The 24,025-nt window shown below is 35.1% G+C and overlaps 1 protein-coding gene and 1 pseudogene across 1 annotated transcript; both read right to left on the bottom strand.

The window, feature by feature from the left end:
- Nucleotides 1-7,795: 7,795 nt before the first annotated feature.
- LOC120120558 lies at nt 7,796-10,277 on the bottom strand (annotated as a pseudogene).
- An 11,658-nt stretch (nt 10,278-21,935) lies between these two features.
- LOC120120557 lies at nt 21,936-23,036 on the bottom strand. The gene has a single exon (XM_039140173.1). The coding sequence runs from the start codon at nt 23,034-23,036 to the stop codon at nt 21,936-21,938; it is 1,101 nt and encodes a 366-aa protein (XP_038996104.1).
- Between the last annotated feature and the right edge of the window lie 989 nt (nt 23,037-24,025).

Here is a 24,025-nt window from a genome sequence, read left to right as displayed (position 1 = left end):
GAGAAAGATATTCTAGCCATGAAGATAATGGTAGCCGTAAAGCGAGTAGTGGATTACGTCGTTAAGATCAGAGTCAGGCCCGATAAGAGTGGAGTTGAAACCCAGAATGTGAAGATGTCAATGAATCCTTTTTGCGAGATAGTTTTAGAGGAGGCTTTGAAAATGAAAGAATCTCGATTGGCTAAGGAGGTTGTTGCAATCTCCATGGGGCCTTCGAACTGTGTCGACACCAAGTAAATTTATCGGCATTGATCGCCTTCGTCATGAAATCTGCTATGTTGTCTTTGGTATGGATTTTCTGCATATCTACCGTCTCTTTTTCCACTTTTTCATGAATGAAATGGTACTTAACTCGTATGTGCTTTGTCCTTGAATGAAATGTTGGATTCCTTGCTAGATGCAAGGTGCTTTGACTGTCACAAAACAGAGATACATACTATTGATTGTGCCCAAGCTCCTCCAATAGCATCTTCAACCAAATTACTTCTTTACTGGCTTGTGTAGCTGCTATATATTCTGCCTCTGTTGTGGATGTAGCCATAACTAACTGCAATTTTGAAACCCAGCTTACAGCTCCACCATCAATTTTGAACACATATCCTGTAGTAGATTTGCTTTTATCCAAATCCCCTGCATAGTCAGAATCAACATACTCATTGATAAGTAAATTTGATCCTCCGTAACATAATGCAACATTTGAGGTCCCTTTGATGTATCTCAAGATTCTCTTTACTGTATTCCAATGCTCTTTGCCTGGATTCGCCATGTACCGACTAACTACTCCCACTGCTTGTGCAATGTCTGGTCTTGTGCATATCATATCGAACATTAAACTTCCCACTGCCGATGCATACGACACTTGAGACATCTCCATCCTCTCTTCTTCACTGCTAGGACTCATACTGGAGGATGATTTGAAGTTAATAGGAAGAGGGGTAGAAATTGGCTTACAATCTTGCATGTTGAATCGTGACAAGATCTTCTTCAAATAATTCTTTTGTGAAAGCCAAATCTTCCTATTACTTCTGTCTCGGTGAATTTGCATCCCTAGAATCTTGTTTGTTGATCCCAAGTCCTTCATTTTAAATTCCCTAGCCAGTTGTGCCTTCAATTCTTCAATATGATCTTTGTTGAATCCTGCAACCAACATGTCATCCACATACAATAACAATATAACAAAATCGTTATTACCAAACCTCTTGAAATAAGCACAAGGGTCTGTGTTAAGTTTATTGTATCCAAGGCACATAATGAATGAATCAAATCTCTTATACCAATACCTCGGCGCCTGTTTTAGACCGTACAGAGATTTATTCAACCTGCAAACCAAGTTTTTCTTTTCTTTTTCTTTAAAACCTTCAGGCTGAAGCGTATAAATCTCTTCTTCAAGATTTCCATGAAGAAAAGTTGTTTTAACATCTAGCTGCTCTAGATGTAAATTCAATGTAGCACACATTGCCAAGACAACTCGAACTGTTGTTAGTCGAACCACAGGAGAAAAGATTTCATTGAAATCAATACCTTCTTTTTGAGCATATCCTTTGACCACCAGTCTTGCACGATACCTCTCTACTTGATCGTCACAATTTCACTTGATTTTGAAGACCCATTTGTTACCAATTGGCTTCCTTCCTTGTGGTAGTGGCACAAGGTCCCATGTATTATTTTTATGAAGGGCTTCAATTTATTCTTGCATCGCCATCATCCACAGTGAAGCATCTGAGCTGTTTATTGCCTCATGGTATGTTGATGGCTCACCGTCTTCTGTTAAAAAGAAATATGCAATAGTTACTTCTATAACATAATCTGAGTGCTAATTGGGACGTTTTCTCACACGATCTGATTGACGAGTTGTTAGAGCTTCAGAACTCTCTTGTTCTTGTTCATAATGTGCTGATTCTGCTTCAGAAGAATCTCCTTGTTCAACCTCTTTTTCCAAATGTATTTGTGTAGTATCTGACTTTTCAACGCTATCATAATCTTCTTTTCTTTGTAGTTTATCTTCTAGAAAGATAACATCCCTCCTAATGTTCACTTTGCGGGCAGTGGGATCCCACAAGCAATACCCCTTTACACCATCAACATACCCCAAGAATTTGTATTTCCTGAATTTTGGATCGAGCTTTGAAATTCCTTGAGAGTTGTATATCACGTACACAATATTTCCAAATACATGGAGGTTTGTATAATCAGATGGTTTACCAGTCCACATCTCCATTGGTGTCTTTAGCTCTATTGCAGTTGATGGAGCTCGATTCACCAAATAACAGGCGGTATTGACTGCTTCTGCCCATAATAATTTTTCTAGGCTTGCATCCCTCAACATTTCTCTTGTTCTTTCTAACAAGGTTCTGTTCATCCGCTCTGCCACTCCATTTTATTGAGGAGTGTTCGCCACTGTGAACTATCTTTTGATGCCTTCTTTCTTGCAAAAGTCATCAAATTCTTCACTTGTGTATTCTCCTCCATTATCTGTTCTGAAACACTTGATCTTATTTTCAGAATCAAGTTCCACCCACACTTTGAAGTTTTTGAAAGTTGAAAACACATATGACTTCTTCTTAATAGGGTACACCCAACATCTCCTGGAGTAGTCGTCAATAAATGAGACAATATTTTACTCTGCCTAGGGATGTAACTGGTGCTTACCCTACGTCAGAATGAACCAATTCTAGAACACTTTAGCCTCTAGAATTTGACGTGTTGAATTTCAACCGGTGCTGCTTACTTGTTGTACAATGCTCACACAAAGTAAGTGATACATTTGTTAAGCCTGAAAGTAGCTTTTGCACCACAAGGACTTTCATTACTTGTTCTGACATGTGTCCAAGTTTTTGATGCCATAACATTCCAGAATCTGAACTCCATGAGGCAATAGAGGCTTCTACTTCTAGCAAAGTCTCTCCCTTCAACATGTACAAGTTTGCTGCTATCCTTTTGCCTTTCATCACCACAAGCACTCCACGAAAAACCTTCATGATTCTTTTTCGTGTTTCAATCTTGCTTGCATTATTATCCAACAATCCGTAGGATAATAAATTTTTGTTCAGGTCTTTCACGTGTTGCACATCTCGAACAACTTTAATTGTTCCATCATACATCTTCAATTTGATGGTTCCCACGCCAACGATTTCTAAGGCATGATCATTACAACTATACGCAGATCCTCCTGAGACATGTTCATAATGATGGAACCATTCTCTTCTTTGAGGTCATGTGATATGTTACTCCTGAATCAATGAGTCATATATCTGCAAATCTTTTTCTTTCTTCCACGGTGGTTGACGCTTCACAGCATAGAGTATCTACATCATCTGAAGTGTTTGAGGTATTGCCTTGTGGATTCGAGTTTTTATTTAAACTCCAACAATCATTCTTCAAGTGACCATTCTTTCCACAGTTGTAGCATTTTAAATTCTTTTTGCTTCTCGACTTCAATCTAGTATGTTTGTGACTGCTGCTTTGGCCACGTTCTGTTGATCTCCCTTTCATCATTGTCAACACTTCTGCTTGTTGCAAATTTACTTGTTTGGCTTCCTTGTTCTTGTGCCGATTTTCTTCTTGTAGAACAGCAGCTGCAACATCATCGAAGACTAGACTAGTGACATTACTGTTTGTCAAGTTGATGATGAGTTGATCACACGAATCAGTTAGACTTTGAAGTAGAAGTTTAACACGTTCTTGTTCTTTTATTGCACATCTTAAGGATGTAAGCTGAGAAAATAAAGTGTTCAGTGTGTTTAAGTACTCCGTCACTGAAGTAGATTCTGGCATACGAAGAGTGTACAATTTCCTCTTAAGGAAAATTTTATTGTGCAACGATGTAGCCTCGTACAGTTTGGTGAGATGATCTCATATCTCCTTAGCTGTCTTCTTTTCTTCGATGCTTGACAATACTTCATCTGCTAATGCTAGATGAAAGTTTTCCATAACATTCCCGTCCATCTCGTTCCATTTGCTGTCATCTATGAAATCCACCGGCCTTTCACTGATAGCTGCTAGACTACCGTCTTTTTCAGGATGTCCTTCATCTTCAATTTTCACATTGAGAAATTTCTCCAATTGAAATTTTCAATATCAAATTTCGTTGTCATAGCTTCTATTATGGATAGCTCTCACTATTTCACTATTGTGAATAGTTCTTTGGAACTTTCAAAGAGTGAATAATACCTTCTTACTTTCTTATGTTAGAGGATCCACCTTTTGGTAGCAACCACAAAGAAAATAAGTAGATATTACACACTCTAATTTGGCTCTGATGCCAATTGTTGCGGAATACGACTATCAGATAGATCAAAAACGCAACTGATAATTTGAGAAAATAAAAATGAAGATAAAGAAGACACAAATTTTACATGGAAAACTCCTAAATAATATAGGGTAAAAACCACATGCAACGATAGAAGAATTTCACTATAAGAAAATAGGAATTACAACTTCTCTCGATTTAAGGAGAAAACAATGACAATTATCTCTTGATGAAAAGGAGAAAACAACTCGCAAGAAAACTCTCTAAATTCTCTACTATTGGGAGAAAGCTAGAATGATTTGGGATGATTTTGAAGCTAAATGGATTAGGGTATTTATAGTTAAAGATTAAGGACTAATCTTGTAAATACCCTAAAATTTAGTGACTATAGTTTGTAATTTTCCCATATAAAAAAATTAACAAAATCAACTAATTTAGGCGTGCGTCGAAAGCCACCGAAATTTGTAGTCTTATTTGACAAATTTTGCTGCCACCATATTTGACTTTCAACATCGGGAACTAGAGCAGCGACCAGCTATGCGAGGGCCTCTAGTTTAGGGGCCAAGTCATAGTTGGCACGATTACTTCAAATGACGGCGCTCTTCTTGTCTCTATGGCTTCGTGTGTTGGTCCTCATGGGGCTGTTATAAGTTTTCGACCCTATATATCCCTTTGACAAGTGTACCAAAGTTTGTAGAAATTATCTCCTTTCTATACCAAACGCATTTCAATTGTCATAGAATGTCATTGATCAACCGTGGCCACCATAAGGTGCCATCGTGTTGTTCACTTCTACTTTGTTTCTCTTTTGTAATTGTATATTTTTCTTAGTTTTTTCTTAAGCATTTGGGTCATGGTATTTCTTTTTCGTTGATTGATTACTTTTCACATAAATTGCAAACGATTGATGTGATAAGTCGGGTTGATGTGAAAAGTTAGGTTTCGGTGACTTTTGACGGTTCACCTCTTTGATTGAGATGGAGAGTTGCAGCCGATTGTTCGATGGAGAAGAAACAGAGAGCATACGAGTTAAAAATTACAATGAACAGTAGTTCAAAAAGAAAAAGCTTGAGAGGAAGAAAATTTTTCCTTTTTAGCCGATTTATATACTAATCTTTAGTATTGACTCCTTGGAATTTGTAATAATTAGAGCCTTAGCGTCGTTTTGAATGACCATAACTTCTTGTTATGGAAGCAACATGTGCTTCTGGAGGTCAGAAGTCACCGTCTTAAGAATCTTCTGGCTGGTGCTATCACTCCTCCCTCGACGGTGGTTCGAGAAGATGAAACCGTTGCTGAAAATGAGGACTACGAGGTGTTTGTGGCGCAAGAGAGTGCGCTCGCTTCGTGGCTTCTCTCCACGATGAGTCCATTCATCATTCCTCATCTCGTTAGAGTTGATACTACTGCCACATTTTGGTCCACTGTCAACAAGTTTTTTGCAAGTAAGTCAACGACCACGATAATGAATTTACATTATCGGTTGAATGCAGTTCGGAAAGGGGACTTGAGCATGAGGACCTTTATTTCTCAAGTAAAAGAGATTTGTGACGCTCTTGTCGCGTGTGGAAGCTCGGTGTCTGAGTATGAGCAGGTGACGACGATTCTCAATGGGCTACCGTCTGAATATCGCCTATTCATTACTGTTATTACTAATAGTCAGGAACCCTTTACTCTCGATGGGGTTGTGTCGCTCTTGGTGGATGCAGAAATCCAACAACGTGGGTTTGAGGAGGCTGACAACTTATCCGTTAGTGCCAATCTTGCTCGTCTTCACGTTACTAATTCATCGGAGCAGGGAGTGGTGAAATCCTATGGTCAATCACCTGGGTCGCCTGTTCATCATCAGGGCGGTCGTGGTCGCACTCGATTTCAATGTCAACTGTGCGAAAAGCTTGGTCATTTGGTGGATATATGTTGGTATAGGTTTGATCAAACATTTCGAGGAGTTTCCGGTGGCAGTAAGGCTTCGGTTGGTGCTCCATCTGCTAATATGTGTGCTTATACTTCGAGATATTCATGTAGTTGTCATGGGTTGAGGGATGACACTACTTCAGGAGCAATGGCTATGGCTAGCAGCACTATACAGGGACTCATGGAACTTCGAAGTTATCTGGGAAATGGTTTATTGACTCTAGACCCACTCATCATGTGAAGAGTGAAGCGGGTAATGCTGTTCAAGGAGAAGACTACACTAGCCAGGGTAAGATTGTGATTGCTAATGGTAATGATATATCTATCTCGTATTGGTCAATTAAGTTTGGTTACTTCTAATCGTACCTTGCACTTAAATAACTTGCTCCACATGTTCCTTAAATATTAAAGAATTTAGTTGTTATCTCTAAACTGGCTAAAGATAATAAAATGTTTCTTGAATTTCATGCTCGTAGATACGTGATTTGGGATAAAGACACGAAAGCGGTTGTACTTGAAGATCGTGAGAAGGATGGTCTTTATGAGTTTGATTCTACATTTCACAATAAAATTTATGCTGAATGTAATGTTGCTCGTGGAGTTGTTAATTTTCGCTTGTGGAATAATCGATTTGGTCACCCGACTTGGGATACATTACTAAAAGTGTGTCGTGATTTTAATGTTGGTACCTCTTTTGTTAATGATGATGAAACTTGTGTTGCATGTTATGATGTGAAAAGTCATGCTTTGTCATTTTCTTCATCTCAAACTATATATGATGATCCATTTCATTTAATTTTTATTAACTTATAGGACCTCCTCATGTTGTGTCTAATGGATTTTGATATTATTTGTCATGTGTTGATGCGTGCACCATATATACTTAGATTTATTTGCTAAAGGATAAATCGCAAGCATTTTATGCATTTCAGCTATTTTGCCGTTCGGTTCGAGTGCGCTTTGGTCATAAAATAAAAGAAATACAAAGTGATTGGGGTGGTGAATTTTGACCATTCACCAAGATGCTTCAAGAGGCCGGGATATGACGTAGACTCACTTGTCCTCACAATAAACAAACGGTTAACGAACAATTTATCAAACGCTCTTTTCTAACCGAAAACATTAAATACTTCCCACGTCTACATTATTAATAATTGTTAGGTTATTTTAGAAGATTAAGCATGTATTAAAAGAATTTTTTGATTTTATTTTTTCCAAAACCTTCATGTTGGGATATTTCAACAACATAGACTTAGACATGATTTTATACCATTTTTCATTGTATGTTTGATGTCCATCACCAAAGAAATTACTTGCAGAAATATGAAATTAGTAGCTGATAACTAATCATCAAACACCTTCGGATCACACTTGACCGATAATAGTAGAAAGCAGTAGTATTTTCTGTAAACACACTCTACAATGGTAGAATATGAAGTTAAAACACATACTCAGATACGATAATTATCTGTTGTAGTAATCAAACATGCAGTTGCCGGAGAAACCAATGTGGTAACTGAGAATCCAATCGAAAAAAAAAAGAAGAGATCTTTGATCGTCCACTTGTCCATGCAACAAGGAATCATGGCAATGGCTTGCAAATGCACCCTGTTTGTTTTGTTTCTTCTTCCTCTATTGCCACACTGCTTGTGTGGCAACGGCCGGAGAATTTGCATGCTGGTTTTTCTGGGATTTTCCTGCTCTTTAATTCTCCTATTTGGTGCCTGGCTGCCGGACTTTTACTCCTCGTATCATCTGAGATGAGATCCATTTTAAGTTTATTTTCAATACGATGAAAGAAAGTGGTGAAAAATGAAAATTAACTTACATATTTGCCACATTTTACATCTGAATATATGACTATGAAATCTCCTTCTTGGAGTCCATTTGTTCTCACGAAATCCCCTGGATTTTACTTGAGCGTTAGTACATTATATATGATGAGGAATCAAGAGTCTAATATTGTGGTGCATGAACCTGTGTTTTCCAGAAGATACACCCTGCTTTTATTGTTTGGCCAGAATCTGAAACTCCATGAAGATGAAGAGTAATGGAAAAACAAGAGTAGCAAAAACAGCTAAATTTTATAATACCTATAGCCCATGTTCCAATGTCTTCCATGGCTATGGAGATTCCATCTCTCGCTTCTAACTCAGGAAGACGTGTTTCTACTTCTTTCTGGTTTCGATTTAAGAAGAACAAAATAAATGATGAAATTAATTATTTCTATAAGAAAAATTACTCAAATTACCATCCTGTACCTTTGGCAGCACTATTCTTCCGAGATTTCCCACAACGTTCTGCTTCAAAACTTTTTGTAAAAGGAACCGTAAATTCTTCTCTGGTTTCCATCCCTAAAACACACCAATCATCATTCACTACGTTTCTACATTTACGTCGAGGAATCTGATTATAATAATGAATAAAAACGATCAGAGATCAAAAACCGACTTGTCGTCTGTCCGGTGGTGCCACTTGCCGCTGTTGACAAGTCTGCCCTTGCATGGCCGCCGGTCGTTCCACATGGTGCACCATAGAGATATCACCGGGAAGAACAGGAGGGTTCGAAGCTAGAGCGCCAGCAACCGACGGCCAATAAACCCAATTTATGGGGTTGGCTTGGGCTGCAGCCACACAGTTATCGTTCACAACAAGTCTTTCATGTTGATCAACACTCTGATTCTGGAGCTGTTTCCGTTGATTATGACTGTGATTCCTGTGGTGTGGTGCAAACCTTCTCTGCCTAGCCATCCTCTTCTTTCTTGCCTCTTTAGTAGCGCATGACCCTAACCTTACAAACCTTTGATCATTATTATGGCCCGGTACATATTGACACGGATATTGATTCACATAAGGAAAAGCAGATGGCTGCTGAAGTGGAGCTTGATGGAGATTATTGTCTGCAAATGAGTTGTATTGAGAAGCCAAAGAAAATTGTGAAGATGACCATGTTTGAGCCGAGTCCAGCATTTGATAATCTGTTGGTGGGTGGTAAGGGTGATGGTGGTGGCTAGTAACATTAGGTGCTCCAATTGCAAAAGGGTCACCCATATACCCAACTACCGGTGCCGGTGCGAAACCTGGTAACGTTGGCGCGGCCGGATCGGTAACGTAAGCTGGTTGTGGAATCCATGCTGGCTGAGAAAAACAAGAGTTTGATTCCGATGGTAAGATGGAATTGCAGTTGAGGTTTGTGTTTGGGCTAGGGTTAGAGTATTGGCGAGAGAGATTATGAGTTGTTTCTTTGAAGCTCCTTCTTTGAAGATGATTGGTTTGGACCCATTCAAGAATAAGCTTCAACAGCTGCTTCATGGCCTCTTTGCCTACACCCAGACGCCTGGCGGCAGACTTTATGGTGGCTTTCTTGATTTTAACTTTCCTCAGGTCCTCTGCTGAGACTCTCTTTGTTGGACTTGAGCCACTCCAAGAACACCATGGCAAGATCATCTGAAGCTTTATGTTCTTGGGTATGGCGGCCTTTTTTTTCTCTGTGTATAATTCCTCCTCCTTGCTCTAGCTGCTGCTGTTGTTGATGATCTTGTTGGAACTCTTCTAGACCAGTATCGTCGTGGTGAAATACCGAAGACGGATCAAAGAAATCGTTGTTATCGAGAAGATCCTTGTACCCGAAGGTCTCCATAACGTCCACGAGGTCATCCACGGCGTTCTGATCTAGCTGCAGAGGTATCTCCATGGAGGCAGTGGAAGATAACGCAGCCGGATCATGCTGACCATGGAGCTGGTGCTGGTGGTGGCGGTGATAACCATGATTCTTTCTCTCCATATCTTCATCAGCATCCTACTTCAAAACCGCCCAAGAAGCCGCCGAAGACGTAGACGATGCTGAGGAGGAACATGCAATGGCCTTCACTGGTGCCGGAGCTGACAACGGCGACATGCAAGGGAAATCAGGTAGAGGAGGGAAATCGGCAAAGAAAATCGAAGCATCGTTAACATCAAGTAACTCATCATCTTGCTGCTGCCGATTATCAAGCCAGATCTCTCCTTCTTCAACAAGACCATCAAACCCTGAACGGTTCCCTTCGTTTCCACCGCCTGCATGCAAATCTTCACCAACCATCTCTTGTTGCTGCTGTTGTTTTACACCTTTCATAATCAAATATCTCCCCTGTTTCTTTTTTATTTAAAAAATATAATAAAAAAAGGGTTTTTGGTTCTTTCTGTGTAAAGATAAGTGCAAATGGAGTAACTAATTAAGGAAGCCTCAACAGGCAACATAAACCATCTGCTTCCATTGAAAACAATAAACAATTGTTTACAAGAAAGAATAATTTTACAGAAACCAGAACAGATATATCATGTAGAAGCAAGAAAGGAAAAGATAATGGCCAAACGGGGCTTGTGTTGATGAAGACACCCACATGTGTAGAACCTCTGAAAGTTGAAGCACTCGTGTGCTGGAACTTTGAACTTGCTACATATTTTCTGAAACTTTGTTTTGCTTTTAAGATGGTTGAAACTGCTTTATTCTTTATAGACTATGGAGGGGACGTAAAATTTAAGAGAGATAAATTTATAAAATTTTACATACGAAGAAACTTATAAAATTTTAAGATATGCAAATATATTTTGAATAAAAAAATATAAAATAAATTAAAAATTTTAAGAGATGATCGCCTCCTATCTTTAAATAAAGGAATTGGAGTACATATATGCTAAAGAAATACTCTTAAAAATTTAAAATTATTATACCTTTTAAATATTTTTTATTTCTATCGAAAATTTATATTTTAATATAAAATCATACGTTCCTCTTTAATAGTGCCTACGAACAGTGCCTCACTCTTCAAGTCCAAAATTGAAGACAGAGTTGATACCCTCTACTTTACTCTATTTCATTCCAATTTTCAATTTTTGTTACTTTTAATCATCTCCATTTTAAGTTATGATTTAATTTAAAAAATATGTAAATACTTAAAATATTTAAAATATATGTTATTTTTATCTAAATATTTGAATTATTTTTAATTTATATCATAGGTTAACTTTTAGGTGTCTAAATTAAATATATATATATATATATATATATATATAATTATTTATTTTGATAAAAAATATTTTAAAAACTTAGATAAAAATAAATACTTTAAATAATTGTTTTGACTATAAATTATTTTAAATAATCAGATAAAACAATATACTTTAAAAATATATTTTAATAGAAGTCTTTAATTATTCATGATGTATTTTTTTAATTTAGAGTATGTTTCCTAATGTTTTCTAAAAGTACTTTTAGTTAAAAAGTCATTTTGACCGTAAAGTTAATATTAAATGGGTAAAAAATGAAAAACAATTATGGTGGAAATGGTGATTTCAAACCAATTACAACAACTATGATTTCTAATTTTTTTATTTTCAACTTTGCGTTTGGAAGCAAATTATGATTTTATCCTTACTAGTGCACAAACTCCACTCAATTATGTTTTTACATTTTATTTTAATAATTTAATACTAACATTCTTAAAAAATAATTTATTACTTAATAATTTATTTTAATTACTTAAATATAAATAAAATTCATGGTTTTTATATTAAAATATTAATGGTTGTCCCTTGTTCACATATGTAATGGGGTAAGGGGATGTAAGATAGTAGGCTGCTCCCAACACGTTGGGAGCAGCTTCCGTAGGAGACCTCCAAATTATGAAATACCCTCCATGGGACTCGATCCCACGACCTCAAGGTTAAGAACCTTGTGCTTATTATAAAATATATTTTTATTATAATTATATTCTTTTATTTTATTAATTTACAACATAATATCTATAATGAAAACTTTATCTTTTTAAATTCACCTTTTAATAATAATTCTAAACAGTTAAATTTTAAATTGTATTTTTTATATAGTACTTTTAAAAGTGTGTTTCTACAACACTTTTATAAGTTACTTTTCAAAAGTTATACTAAACTAGGGGATTGTCTCAGGAAAGACGGGCTAATATACGGTTAATATACGGTGTTACTGGATACATTATAATATATTTAACAAATTTGGTTTAGCGCTATCGGAAATGTTGAGTAATAATAATATAGTAGGTCTAAATCATGAAGAAATATTAAAACATTTGGCAACCGAAAAACTTAACTTGTCGGTTTGTGTCGATACAAATGAAAAATGTATCAATATATAACAATATAACATGTAAAAATATGAGAAAACCGGTCTCAAAATGACAAAATCGGTAAAACGCTACCGGATATATTGAAAGTGTCGATAATTTAATATAAGTATCGACACTCTCTGAATTTAAAAGAGAATAAGTTAAATTTAACATGGCATTTCATTTTCATTTTATTTATAATTAGAGTTTGAATTTAAATTTAAATTTGAGTTTGAATTTAAATGTAAATTTAAGCTCCACTATAAATATTAACCCTAAACCGAAATTCCATCCATCCAAAAACAACTTACTCAATGGATGCATCGGGAGAAAACATTAAATTCCATTTCTAAGGTAACAACTTACCTTTTTCAAATATCAACAACTTACCTTTTTCAAATATCAACACTAGTGATAATGTGCATAATGAATTTTTTTTATTCATTCGCGTCGATACATATTGTTCATAATGTATTTCCAAACCAAGTGCACGAAAAAAATGTCGATACATTTATAACAAGTGTCGATACATTTATAACAAGTGTCGATACTAAAAACATCGAAATACATAGATATAATGTAATAGGTAAAATAACAATGTAACCGGTCTAAATATACCAGTTTTTGAGAAAACAGATATACATAAAGTATCGACACAAATACAATAAGTGTCGATATTTTTTGTTCAGCGTGTATTTTATAAACCAAGTGCACTAAAAAGTGTCAATACATTTATAACAAGTGTCGATACTAAAAATATCGAAACACATAGATATAATGTAATAGGTAAAATAACAATATAACCGACCTAAATATACCGGTTTTTGAGAAAACAGGTATACATAAAGTATCGACACAAATACAATAAGTGTCGATACTTTTTGTCCAGCGTGTATTTTAAAAACCAAGTGCACAACAAAGTGTCGATACATTTATAATAAGTGTCGATCCCAAAAATATCGAAACCCATAATTATAATGTAATAGGTAAATTAACAATGTAACCGGTCTAAATATACTGGTTTATGAGAAAACAAGTATACATAAAGTATCGACACAAATGAAATAAGTGTCGATACTTTTTGTCCAGAGTGCATTTTAAAAATCAAGTGCACAACAAAGTATCGATACATTTATAACAAGTGTCGATCTCAAAAACATCGAAACCCATAGTTATAATGTAATAGGTAAATTAAGAATGTAACCGGTCTACATATACCGGTTTATGAGAAAACATGTATACATAAAGTATCGACACAAATCTAACAAGTGTCGATACTTTTTGTCCAGAGTGTATTTTAAAAACCAAGTGCACAACAAAGTATCGATACATTTATAACAAGTGTCGATCCCAAAAACATCGAAACCGATAATTATAATGTAATAGGTAAATTTACAATGTAACAGGTTTAAATTTACATGTTTTATGAGAAAATAGGTCTAAATAATGTATCGACACTTTATTTATTTGTGTCGATACTTTTTATGCATAATGAATTCCCAAACTATGTGCACGCTTAAAGTGTAGATACATTTATTAAAAGTATCAACCCCAAATACATAGAGATCGAAAATTATAATGTAATAGGTTACTTTACACTGTAACCGATTTCAATTTACCGATTTTATGAGCAAATAGGTCTATATAATGTATCGATACTTTTTACATTTGTGTCGATACTTATGTCCATAATTAATGCCAACCGATGTCCACGCATAAAGTTTCGATATATTTATAAAAAGTATCGACCCCAAATACATCGAGACAAAAAATTATAATGTAATAGGTCAATTTACAATGTAACCTGTTGAAATTTACCGGTGTAAATAGAAAATAGGTCAACATAATGTGTCGACACTTTTTAAATTCGTGTCGACACTTTTTAAAATTACGCGTGTTTTTTTCTCTTCATTATTTTTATACAAAACTCAAATCGAAAAACCCTAAAGGCATAGAACTCTTCCACTCCGACGGTGATGACCTTCAAATGGAGGGAGCCCCAGTGTATCAACATTGAAGAAAATCAAAAGCGACCAGTAAGTATCAATGTATTCATGTAATTGTTCTTGAAATGGTAATTGGATTCAAGTTTTTAAGAACTTTTAATTGATTACAAAATTCAAATATCTACATTATGGCTGAATACAAAATGATGAAGGAATCTCATAATCATGTTGATTGCATAGCCAATAAAATACCCTTTCAGGGTCCAAATGGTAAGACAAGCTTTCTTTGAGGGTTTAGGGATTGAATCCCTATAAAGTAAGGAGTACATGATTGAACATTACATTAAATAGTTGTATTCAGTTTTTGAAGAATTGTTTTTTATTTTATACGAATATAGTTGTAATCTTCAAACATGAGCTCCTTACATTGGAGGGATTCAGTCCCTAAACCCCAAAGGAAGCTTGCCTTACCAATTCCTAGCTGACCATTTGGACCCCCAGGTTTTATTGGCTATGCAGTCAACATGATTAACCTGGATAATCTGAAGTTGATGATGGATGGAAACGATCGGTTCTAGAGGGGCAACTGGTGATTTTGTAAGTGGAATTAAAAGTAAGTTTGCGGTTAAATTGTTAAAAGTCGTAGATTGAATGTTGTGGTTTACAATACTTAACGTACTGACAATTTGAATGTGAATGTAATTATGTATGAGATGAGAAAAGTTAGCAATAACAATAGGTTGTTGTACATGTTTCTTATACACAATAGGAGTCATGTTGATACTTATGATATATGGAGATCGTTCTCTGCATTATTCCAAATGTCTCTAACATCATGTGCTGGACTGAATAACCATTCCATTCCGTCTTCAAAAAAATCAGTTGAAGTAGACTACGTGCTTGTATTCAAACCCAGCTTGACTTGAGGACATGTTAGTTTGTTATGTCCCTCACCGTTGCAGAACCCACATCGCCTAATTTTCTTCTCGACCTTGTTCTTTGTTACTTCTTTTCGCTTACGTTGTTTCCGTTGAGGGTCGCGAATGTTATTTAATACACTGCTCTGATCGACTGAATCATTCAAACCAAACGAGTTCTCAAATTCTTCTGTTAGTCTTTTAATCTCATCTATTACGATTTTGAAAGACGCGTCTGTCTTTGATGCAGCGTAGCATAACATACTTGCTGTTGCACGTAGAGAAGAAAACCTTGTCATTTGCATTATTTCTGGAGGCACATTCAAATCAATAAAACTGGGTGCAGAAGCCTTCGCATCCTTAGTCCACCTACTTTGAATCAAAACTAATTTCAAATGTCTTATTTTTTTTCTTTGTATTTTTTCAAATAAAATATTGACATTCATATGATAAGGACTGAATCTCTTATTGAATCCGGTACAATGTCTCCCATTGAAGTTCTTCTTGGAACACATGAAAAGATTCGCGCGTAAAAATCTCAGAAGCATGACTTTCAAATTCAACCAGTTTTGTGATCTGGAAGGGCTTCATCTAGGAACTTAAGTAATATGCTTTCAACTCGTTCAGACGCATTCTACTAATTCCATCTTCAATTGCACGAACAACATCTAAATAAGTCTTCTTGTGTTTCAATGCAATTACGAGTGAAGGATTCATAGACTCGCACCTTTGTGTTGAGCGAATATTAGCAAAGAAATAATCGGTTAGATATGCTTATGCCCATAAGTGCCGAGTATTTCCCTTCTCAATCACCCATGGATGATTTTCGACGTTGAATTCTGAAACAATTGAACGCCATTGAATATCAAATTTTTTGGTTGTCCACCAGGAAGCCATGCATTTTGAGAATGCTGCTGTAAATTTTGGGTCACCAATGTCAGCTTGTGCATTGCGAGAAAGATGCCAAGAACATAATCTATGCTTAGCATTAGGGATAACAGATTTGATAACCCTCTGCATTGCCCTATCCCCGTCGGTGACAACTGAAATAGGCGATTTGTTCATCATGGCTTTTAAAAAATTATGTAGCACCCACTCGAAAGATTGAGACGTCTCGTCAGTGATTATGGCAGTAGCAAACACAATTGTGTTATGGTGATGATTGACACCGAAAATAGGCATAATTGGTCGACCATACAATTTATCTCTGTACGTTGTGTCGAACTCAATTACATCACAGAAGTATATGTAATCTGATCTCGATGTAGAATCCGACCAAATAAGATTATGCAACGCCCCTGATTCGTCTACCGAGTATGTCACAAAAAACCCGGGATCATCATGTTTCTTATAATCAAAGTAACCAATAAGCGCATTCACATCCCCATCGACGATTTCCTTTGCTTTACCTCTTTGAAGTGCATTGTAGAGGTCTTTATGTGTAAATCCAACATTATGACAGCCCCATGCCTGCTCCGTTAAATAGTTTATAACTTGTGACGTGCCAACACTGACCTCTTTCAATGTTGTTGCCTCATCGATATCAACCTTACTTACAGCTCTATTAGAACGCATAAATGGTGTCATAGCAGGTGTACACAATGCATGATTATGTTTATGATAAGACTTACTTATAACCCACTGATCGTTTGTATTTATTGTTGTAACTATGACTCTAGCCTTGCATCCTGTTCTGTGATTGGCGTATGAGCACGTTGATGATCAACGGTATTGACTTTTGATTCTCGAAACCCTTCTTTCGAACAACAAAATTCTTGTGTCTTCACATTCCCTTCCATGTCAAGCCGTGTTGTTCCCCGACGTGCACTAAACCCATGTTCCCGTGCGAATCCCTTGAAAAAGTACCAAGCTTGATCACGTGAAGAGAAGAGCTTACCAACCAATATGTCAGATTCATCAACATTATGTACTTCATGGCATTCATCGGTTGGCTTATGATTGTCTGCATCAGTATGATCCATGGCAAAAATTTTGTTGTGCAATTTCAGTGGTCCCAACAGGAGTTGATGGAGATGTAAGTAAAGGTTCATTGAACAACATGTTTTCATTGGTGCTTTCAATAGGATGTGGTATTGGTAGTGGTAGTTGAAGGGTGGGTACAACATTAAATTTGCAGGACATATTCAGGTATGTACAATAACTACAACATTCAATAACTTTAAAGTAATAGGTAAAATTACAATGTAGGTGGTTAAAATATACTTTTTTAATGACAAAATTAGTAAACACAAAGATTTGTTTCGATACATATGTAAACATATGTGTCGATACATTTTCCAAAAGTATCGATCCCAAAAACATTGAAACAAATAATTATAATGTAATAAGTAAATTAACAATGTAACCAGTATATATATATCGGTTAATTATAAAACAGGTCAACATAACATATCGATACTATTATAATTTGTGTCGATACTTATTGTCTAGAATGAATGGCCAAACGACAGTCACGCATAAAGTGTCGATACATTTACAATGTAACCGGTAGAAATATACCGGGTTAATGACGAATAGGTCAACATAAAGTATCGACACTTTTTAAATTTATGTCGATACACTTTTCCAGACGAGGTGTACGCATAAACTGTCGATACATTTATAAAAAGTATCGATCCCAATAAAATGAAACCGATAATTATTAACAGGTTACAATGTAACCGGTAAAAATATACCGGTTAATTAGCAAATATATCTACATTATGTGTCGACACTCTTTAAATATGTGTCGATACTTTTTTTCCAAAATGAAAGCACAAACAGGTGCACGCATAAAATGTCGATACATTTAAAATTGTATCGATCCCAAAAACATCGAAACCGATAATTATAATGTAATAGGTCAATTACAATGTAACCGGTTGAAATTTACCGGTTTTATGAGAAAATAGGTCAATATAAGCGCTACCTATTACATTATATAAGCGCTACCTAATATGTTATTGTACTTGATAATATTTCCAGTTAAATGCCTATTTTATTATATAAGCGCTACCTATTACATTATATAAGCGCTACCGGATATGTTGAAAGTGTCGATAATTTAATATAAGTATCGACACTTTCTGAATTTAAAAGAGAAGAAGTTATAGCGCCTAAAAAGTGTCGACACTTTATGAAAATGTATCGATCTATAACAATATAACAGCTAAAAATATGACAAAACCGGTCTCAAAATGACAAAAAAAGGTAAATAACTACCGGATATGTTGACAGTGTCGATACTTTAATATTAGTATTAACACTTTTGGAAATAAAAAGAGAATAAGTTATAGCACCTAAAAAGTGTCGATACTTTAAAAAAATGTATCGATCCATAACAATATTACAGGTAAAAATATAACAAAACCGGTCTCAAAATGACAAAACCGGTAAAACGCTACCGGATATGTTGAAAGTGTCGCTAATTTAACATAAGTATCAACACTTTCTGAATTTAAAAGAGAAGAAGTTATAGCGCCTAAAAAGTGTCGACACTTTATGAAAATTTATCGATCTATAACAATATAACAGCTAAAAATATGACAAAACCGATCTCAAAATGACAAAACAGGTTAAATAACTACCAGATATGTTGAAAGTGTCGATACTTTAATATAAGTATCGATACTTTTGGAATTTAAAAGAGAAGAAGTTATAGCGCCTATAAAGTATCGATACTTTAAAAAATGTATCGATCCATAACAATATAACATGTAAAAATATGACAAAACCGGTCTCAAAATGACAAAACTGGTAAAACGCTACCGGATATGTTAAAAGTGTCGATAATTTAATATAAGTATCGGCACTTTCTGAATTTAAAAGAGAAGAAGTTATAGCGCCTAAAAAGTGTCGACACTTTATAAAAATGTATCGATCGATAACAATATAACAGCTAAAAATATGAGAAAATAGGTCAACATAAAGTATCGACACTTTTTAAATTTGTGTCGATACACTTGTCCAGACGAGGTGTATGCATAAATTGTCGATACATTTATAAAAAGTATCGATCCCAATACAATAAAACCGATAATTATTAACAGGTTACAATGTAACCGGTAAAAATATACCAGTTAATTAGTAAATATGTCTACATTATGTATCGACACTCTTTAAATATGTGTCGATATTTTTTTTCCAAAATGAAAGCACAAATAGGTGCACGTATAAAGTGTCGATACATTTAAAATTGTATCGATCCCAAAAACATCGAAATCGATAATTATAATGTAATAAGTCAATTTACAATGTAACCGGTTGAAATTTACCGGTTTTATGATAAAATAAGTCAATATAAGCGCTATCTATTACATTATATAAGCGCTACCTAATATGTTATTGTACTTGATAATATTTCCGGTTAAATATCTATTTTATTATATAAGCGCTACCTATTACATTATATAAGCGCTACCTAATATGTTATTGTGCTTGATAATATTTCCGGTTAAATGATATAACATAGCCGATCTAAATTTTAACCGATCACTTCTTTAACCGATCACGCCATTTTTAGTCGTTTTTTAGGCGTCGCACAGCAGAAGTACCCATTAAACTAGTCATTGGTTTATATTTAATTTGAATATTCTTTTACTTATATATACTAAATTTAAAAGTTAATTATAAAGTAATATTAAATTTTTATTATTCATCGAAATTACATTCATTTATGTTATGTTCAAAAGCATGTCGAATTGTGGAGTTAATCACATTTTTTTTTCTATTAAGGCTAAAATGATTACAATGTAATATATGTTCTAAATATTTTTAACTATTTGACTTTTAAAGGCGCTCAAATCTATAACTTTTAAGAACAATAACGATTCTTTTAACCATTAATACTCAAACTCATGATATTTAAAAACATTAACGATTCTTTTAACTATTGAAGTAAATTAATTTGTGTGATGTGATTAGAGTTAATAACATCTTTTAGGTACGTTTTTATCCTATAGATAATTTAGTCGGTCGGTGGTAAAATTTTATCGATTAACTTTAAAGGCGCGTTTAATCGACTCCGTCTGTTAGGATTTTGAACAAAATATGAAATTTTTTCTATATTGCTCCTTTGATTAAATTTTGGAATTTTTATATTTTAAAAGTTTTAAATAATTACTTAATTTGAATGAAAATGGAATAATAATATTATATTAAATATAGACTTAATATAAAAGTAAGTGTCCGAAATATTTTTTTCTCATTTAGGTACCTAAACTATTTTCCGGTCAATTTAAGTATGTAATATTACAAACATTACAATTTTAAATGCATCGACAATAACAGTCGTTAAAAAAATCCGTTGAATGACATATGTCGTATTTAGTTTTTTAATTAAAAATTAAAAATATCATTTAAAATATTAAAAAAAGCTTAATATAAAAGTAAGTGTCCATAAAATATTTAAAGTTAACTTTAGGTATTAAAAATAGGTGTCTAACGTTTCTAACGTTATACTTTTAGGTGCATAAACTGTAACGGCCGTTAAATTCGGCCGTTAAGTTACATGTGTCACGTTTATAAATTTTATTTTTAAAAAAAATAAAATCATATTATATATATATAAACCCTAATTTTTTTTGAAATTAGAAAAAATTCCCTAAATCTTAAAATAATTACTTTCGAACAATATTACCAGCCACTTCGGTCACTATCATTGTTGTCGTCATTGCCACTGTCGAGCATCACCACCCATCATTATCGCCACTGTTGTTGTCGCCTTTCGCCGATCATTCCTTTGTCATAATCCAAATCTCCAAAATCTCTAAATTTTTCGTCCCCAAATCACCCTAAATATTATCGTCACTCACGCCCCGCTAAGCATCAAGCTGTGGAGTGGGTGCTGCAAATAATCACGCCTTGCTGCAAAATAAAGAGGGCAAAACAAATCACCCATCCACTGTGCATGATTCATGTATTTGGGGTTATGGTTTAGGGTAAGACAAATCACTCATTCATTGTGCATAATTTATGACTTTGGGGTTATAGTTTAAGAAAAAACAAGTTAGGATGATTTAGGGTTCATGGTGGTAAAATTGAGGTTGCTAGGGTGGGGGGGCGAACGACGACGATGTCAGCGATGATGATCGGTGATGGCTGATAATGAGATTTGAAATTAAGAATTTTAAAGTTTTAGGGGTTTTCTCTAGCAAACAGTTATTTGCACATTTAAAATTAACTTTAAAAATAGTTTTGTATAAATTCTATTAATAAAAACAATCCCCTACATCATCCCTTCTCCTTTCCCTATCTCCCCCTACAATTCCCAAATTGCAAAGGCTAACCTTTGGCTAGCTTGCTTCAATTGGTGGTTAATGGGTGATTAATTATGTACGTCATTTAAAATTTTCATTTTTTATTCAATTTCAGTATTAATTTACCTTTTCGGGTATGATTTGAGTTATCTTAGTGCACGTGACTCTTTTATCTTATTTTTGTAAATTTGATCCAAATTATTTTTTTTACTTTTTTCAAAACCCTAATTTATTTTATTTTACAATATGAAATACACAAAGTTAAGTAATTTGGATTTTTTCTTTAAATTTAGACTCAAATTTTAATATTTTTTAGATAAGTAACTTATATTCATACAAAGAAAGCAGCAAAAACTGCTACAAACAACAATAAACATTATATCAGTCCCCAACTCATATACAAGTGCCTATTTACATCATCTCTTCTATGTGTAGAGTGTCTATACAATTTGTATTGAACAATTTCTTTGATCAATGTAACAATCCCTTCTACTGAATTCGAGTACCTCCTAAAAATCCTGTGGTTACGCTCATCCCAGATATAATACAAAGGAACAATTAGCAAATAGGTGGTCACGTGTTTCCAGCCCATTGCCACACATAATACAACTATTATCCATTTCCAAACCAAAACGAATCAACCTATCCTTAGTAGGCAGTCTATTGGGGATGTCCATCCACGAAATGAGAGAACATTTCGGGATATGAGCAGGGAACCAAATGATTTTGTGCCAATTAACATTCTCTCTGCTGATTCTGATATTTCCCCATATCCATTTACTGCTAATTAGACGCCAATCAGTACTAGGAAGGAACAAAGTTCTAGCCACCTCACGGAGATTCAACAGTTTTTTAATAATCAAACTAAAATGGTCTTTACATATCGCTTCCCAAAAACTCACATTTTTAAAGCAGTATTCTTTAATCCAAGCTATCCAAATAGAACCTTCATTGGCCAGAATATTTTTAATTAGCAGCAAGCAACATGCTTTACTCCACAAGGATAGATCTCTAAGGCCCAGACCACCCTCAGACTTTAATGAACATATCTGATTCCATCCAACACGAGCTCCTCTGGTAGGAGAGTCATTGCCCTTCCAGAAAAATCGCATGCATAACCTTTCAATGTCCCTGACAATCCCCTTGGGGAGAATGAGCTGTCTGCTCCAATAATTGAAAATAATGTGCAACACTGTCTTGATCAACTGAAGTCTACCCCTAAAGCTAAGCTTCTGTCTAGACCATTGAGAGAGCTTGTCCTTAATTCTCCCCAAAAGAGCAGCACAATCCTTACTAGTGAGTTTCTGAGTGACCAGGGGCACTCCAAGATATCTAACAGGTAACTGAGCCACTCTAAATCCAGTAACAGATTGTATCTGATCAAGGGTACTCCCACTTAACCCACATGCGAAAAGTTCAGTCTTCAAAGTATTAAGCTTAAGGCCTGACAGATCATAAAACCTCTCAAGGGTGCATTGGACACCAAGAACAGATTCAAGGGAACCATGACAGAACACAAGGAGATCATAAGTAAAACTAAGGTAAGTTAGGGAGATTCTTCTACATTTAGGGTGGAATTTAAAAATTCCATGCTTAGCAGCTTTGTTCAGCATAGCAGAAAGAACATTCATCACCATAACAAAAAGTTAAGGAGACAAGGGATCACCTTGTCTAATCCCCCTTGCCCCCTTGAAATACCCCACCAAACTACCATTCAAGCAAACATTATATATTAGGGTAGTAATACAAACCCTGATCTAGTGATAAAAAACATCAAGAAAACCCATAGCCTCAAATACAATCAGTAGAAAGTCCCATTTAATGGAATCAAAAGCCTTCTACAGATCGATTTTAACAATACATCTGGGAGAAAGTCCTTTCCTAGAATATCCTTTCACAATCTCCTGGGCTAAAAGGGTGTTATCAACAATGCTCCTACCCTTGACAAAGGCTGACTGGTTATAGGAAATCATGCCAGGGAAGTAGGGCGTAAGCCTATTAACCATAATTCTGGTGATGGTTTTGTAAACTACTGAACAACAAGATATAGGCCTAAACTCCTTTGCCATACATGCATTTAAGGACTTTGGGACCAGAACTAAGATTTTAGCATTAAGCAGTCTACAAGTACGAAGAGTGGAAAAAATACCTTACAGCAGAAATAAAGTCCCTACCAACAATGCTCCAAGCAGATTTAAAGAAGCCATAAGTATAACCATTAGGGCCTGGACTTTTGTCCTTATCTTGCTTAAAAAGAGCTTCTTTAATCTCCAAATCACTCACCTCCTTTGTAAGTAAGGTGTCTGCACCTTCTGGAAAAGAGTAGTTCAGTAGATCCTTCAAAGCTACAGCTGAACACCCTTTAACAAGAGAATCAGGAGAACCAATGAGGTTAGTAAAATAACCCACTGGCTCAGTGGACATTCCTTCAAAATAGTCATAGCACTGCCCATCCTTACTCTTAATGGCCATAATATAATTCTTTTTCTTATTGGAGAGAACCCTTAGATGAAAAAACTTTATATTCAAGTCTCTCTCCTTTAGCCAATGAACCTTGGCTTTCTGCCTATAGAAAATAACTTCAGCAACTTCCAAGTCAACTAAATCAGCATGAATCTTC

Source organism: Hibiscus syriacus, unplaced genomic scaffold (genome assembly GCF_006381635.1).
Source record: "Hibiscus syriacus cultivar Baekdansim isolate YM2019G1 unplaced genomic scaffold, ASM638163v2 tig00110339_pilon, whole genome shotgun sequence".
In the NCBI taxonomy this organism is placed as follows: Eukaryota; Viridiplantae; Streptophyta; class Magnoliopsida; order Malvales; family Malvaceae; genus Hibiscus; species Hibiscus syriacus.
Note: the sequence above shows the minus strand (reverse complement) of the source record. Positions and strands in the feature narration are given on the sequence as shown.

Coding starts and splice junctions, on each gene's coding strand:
- LOC120120557 (XM_039140173.1), bottom strand. CDS start 23,036: ATGAATGTTCTTTCTGCTATGCTGAACAAAGCTGCTAAGCATGGAATT.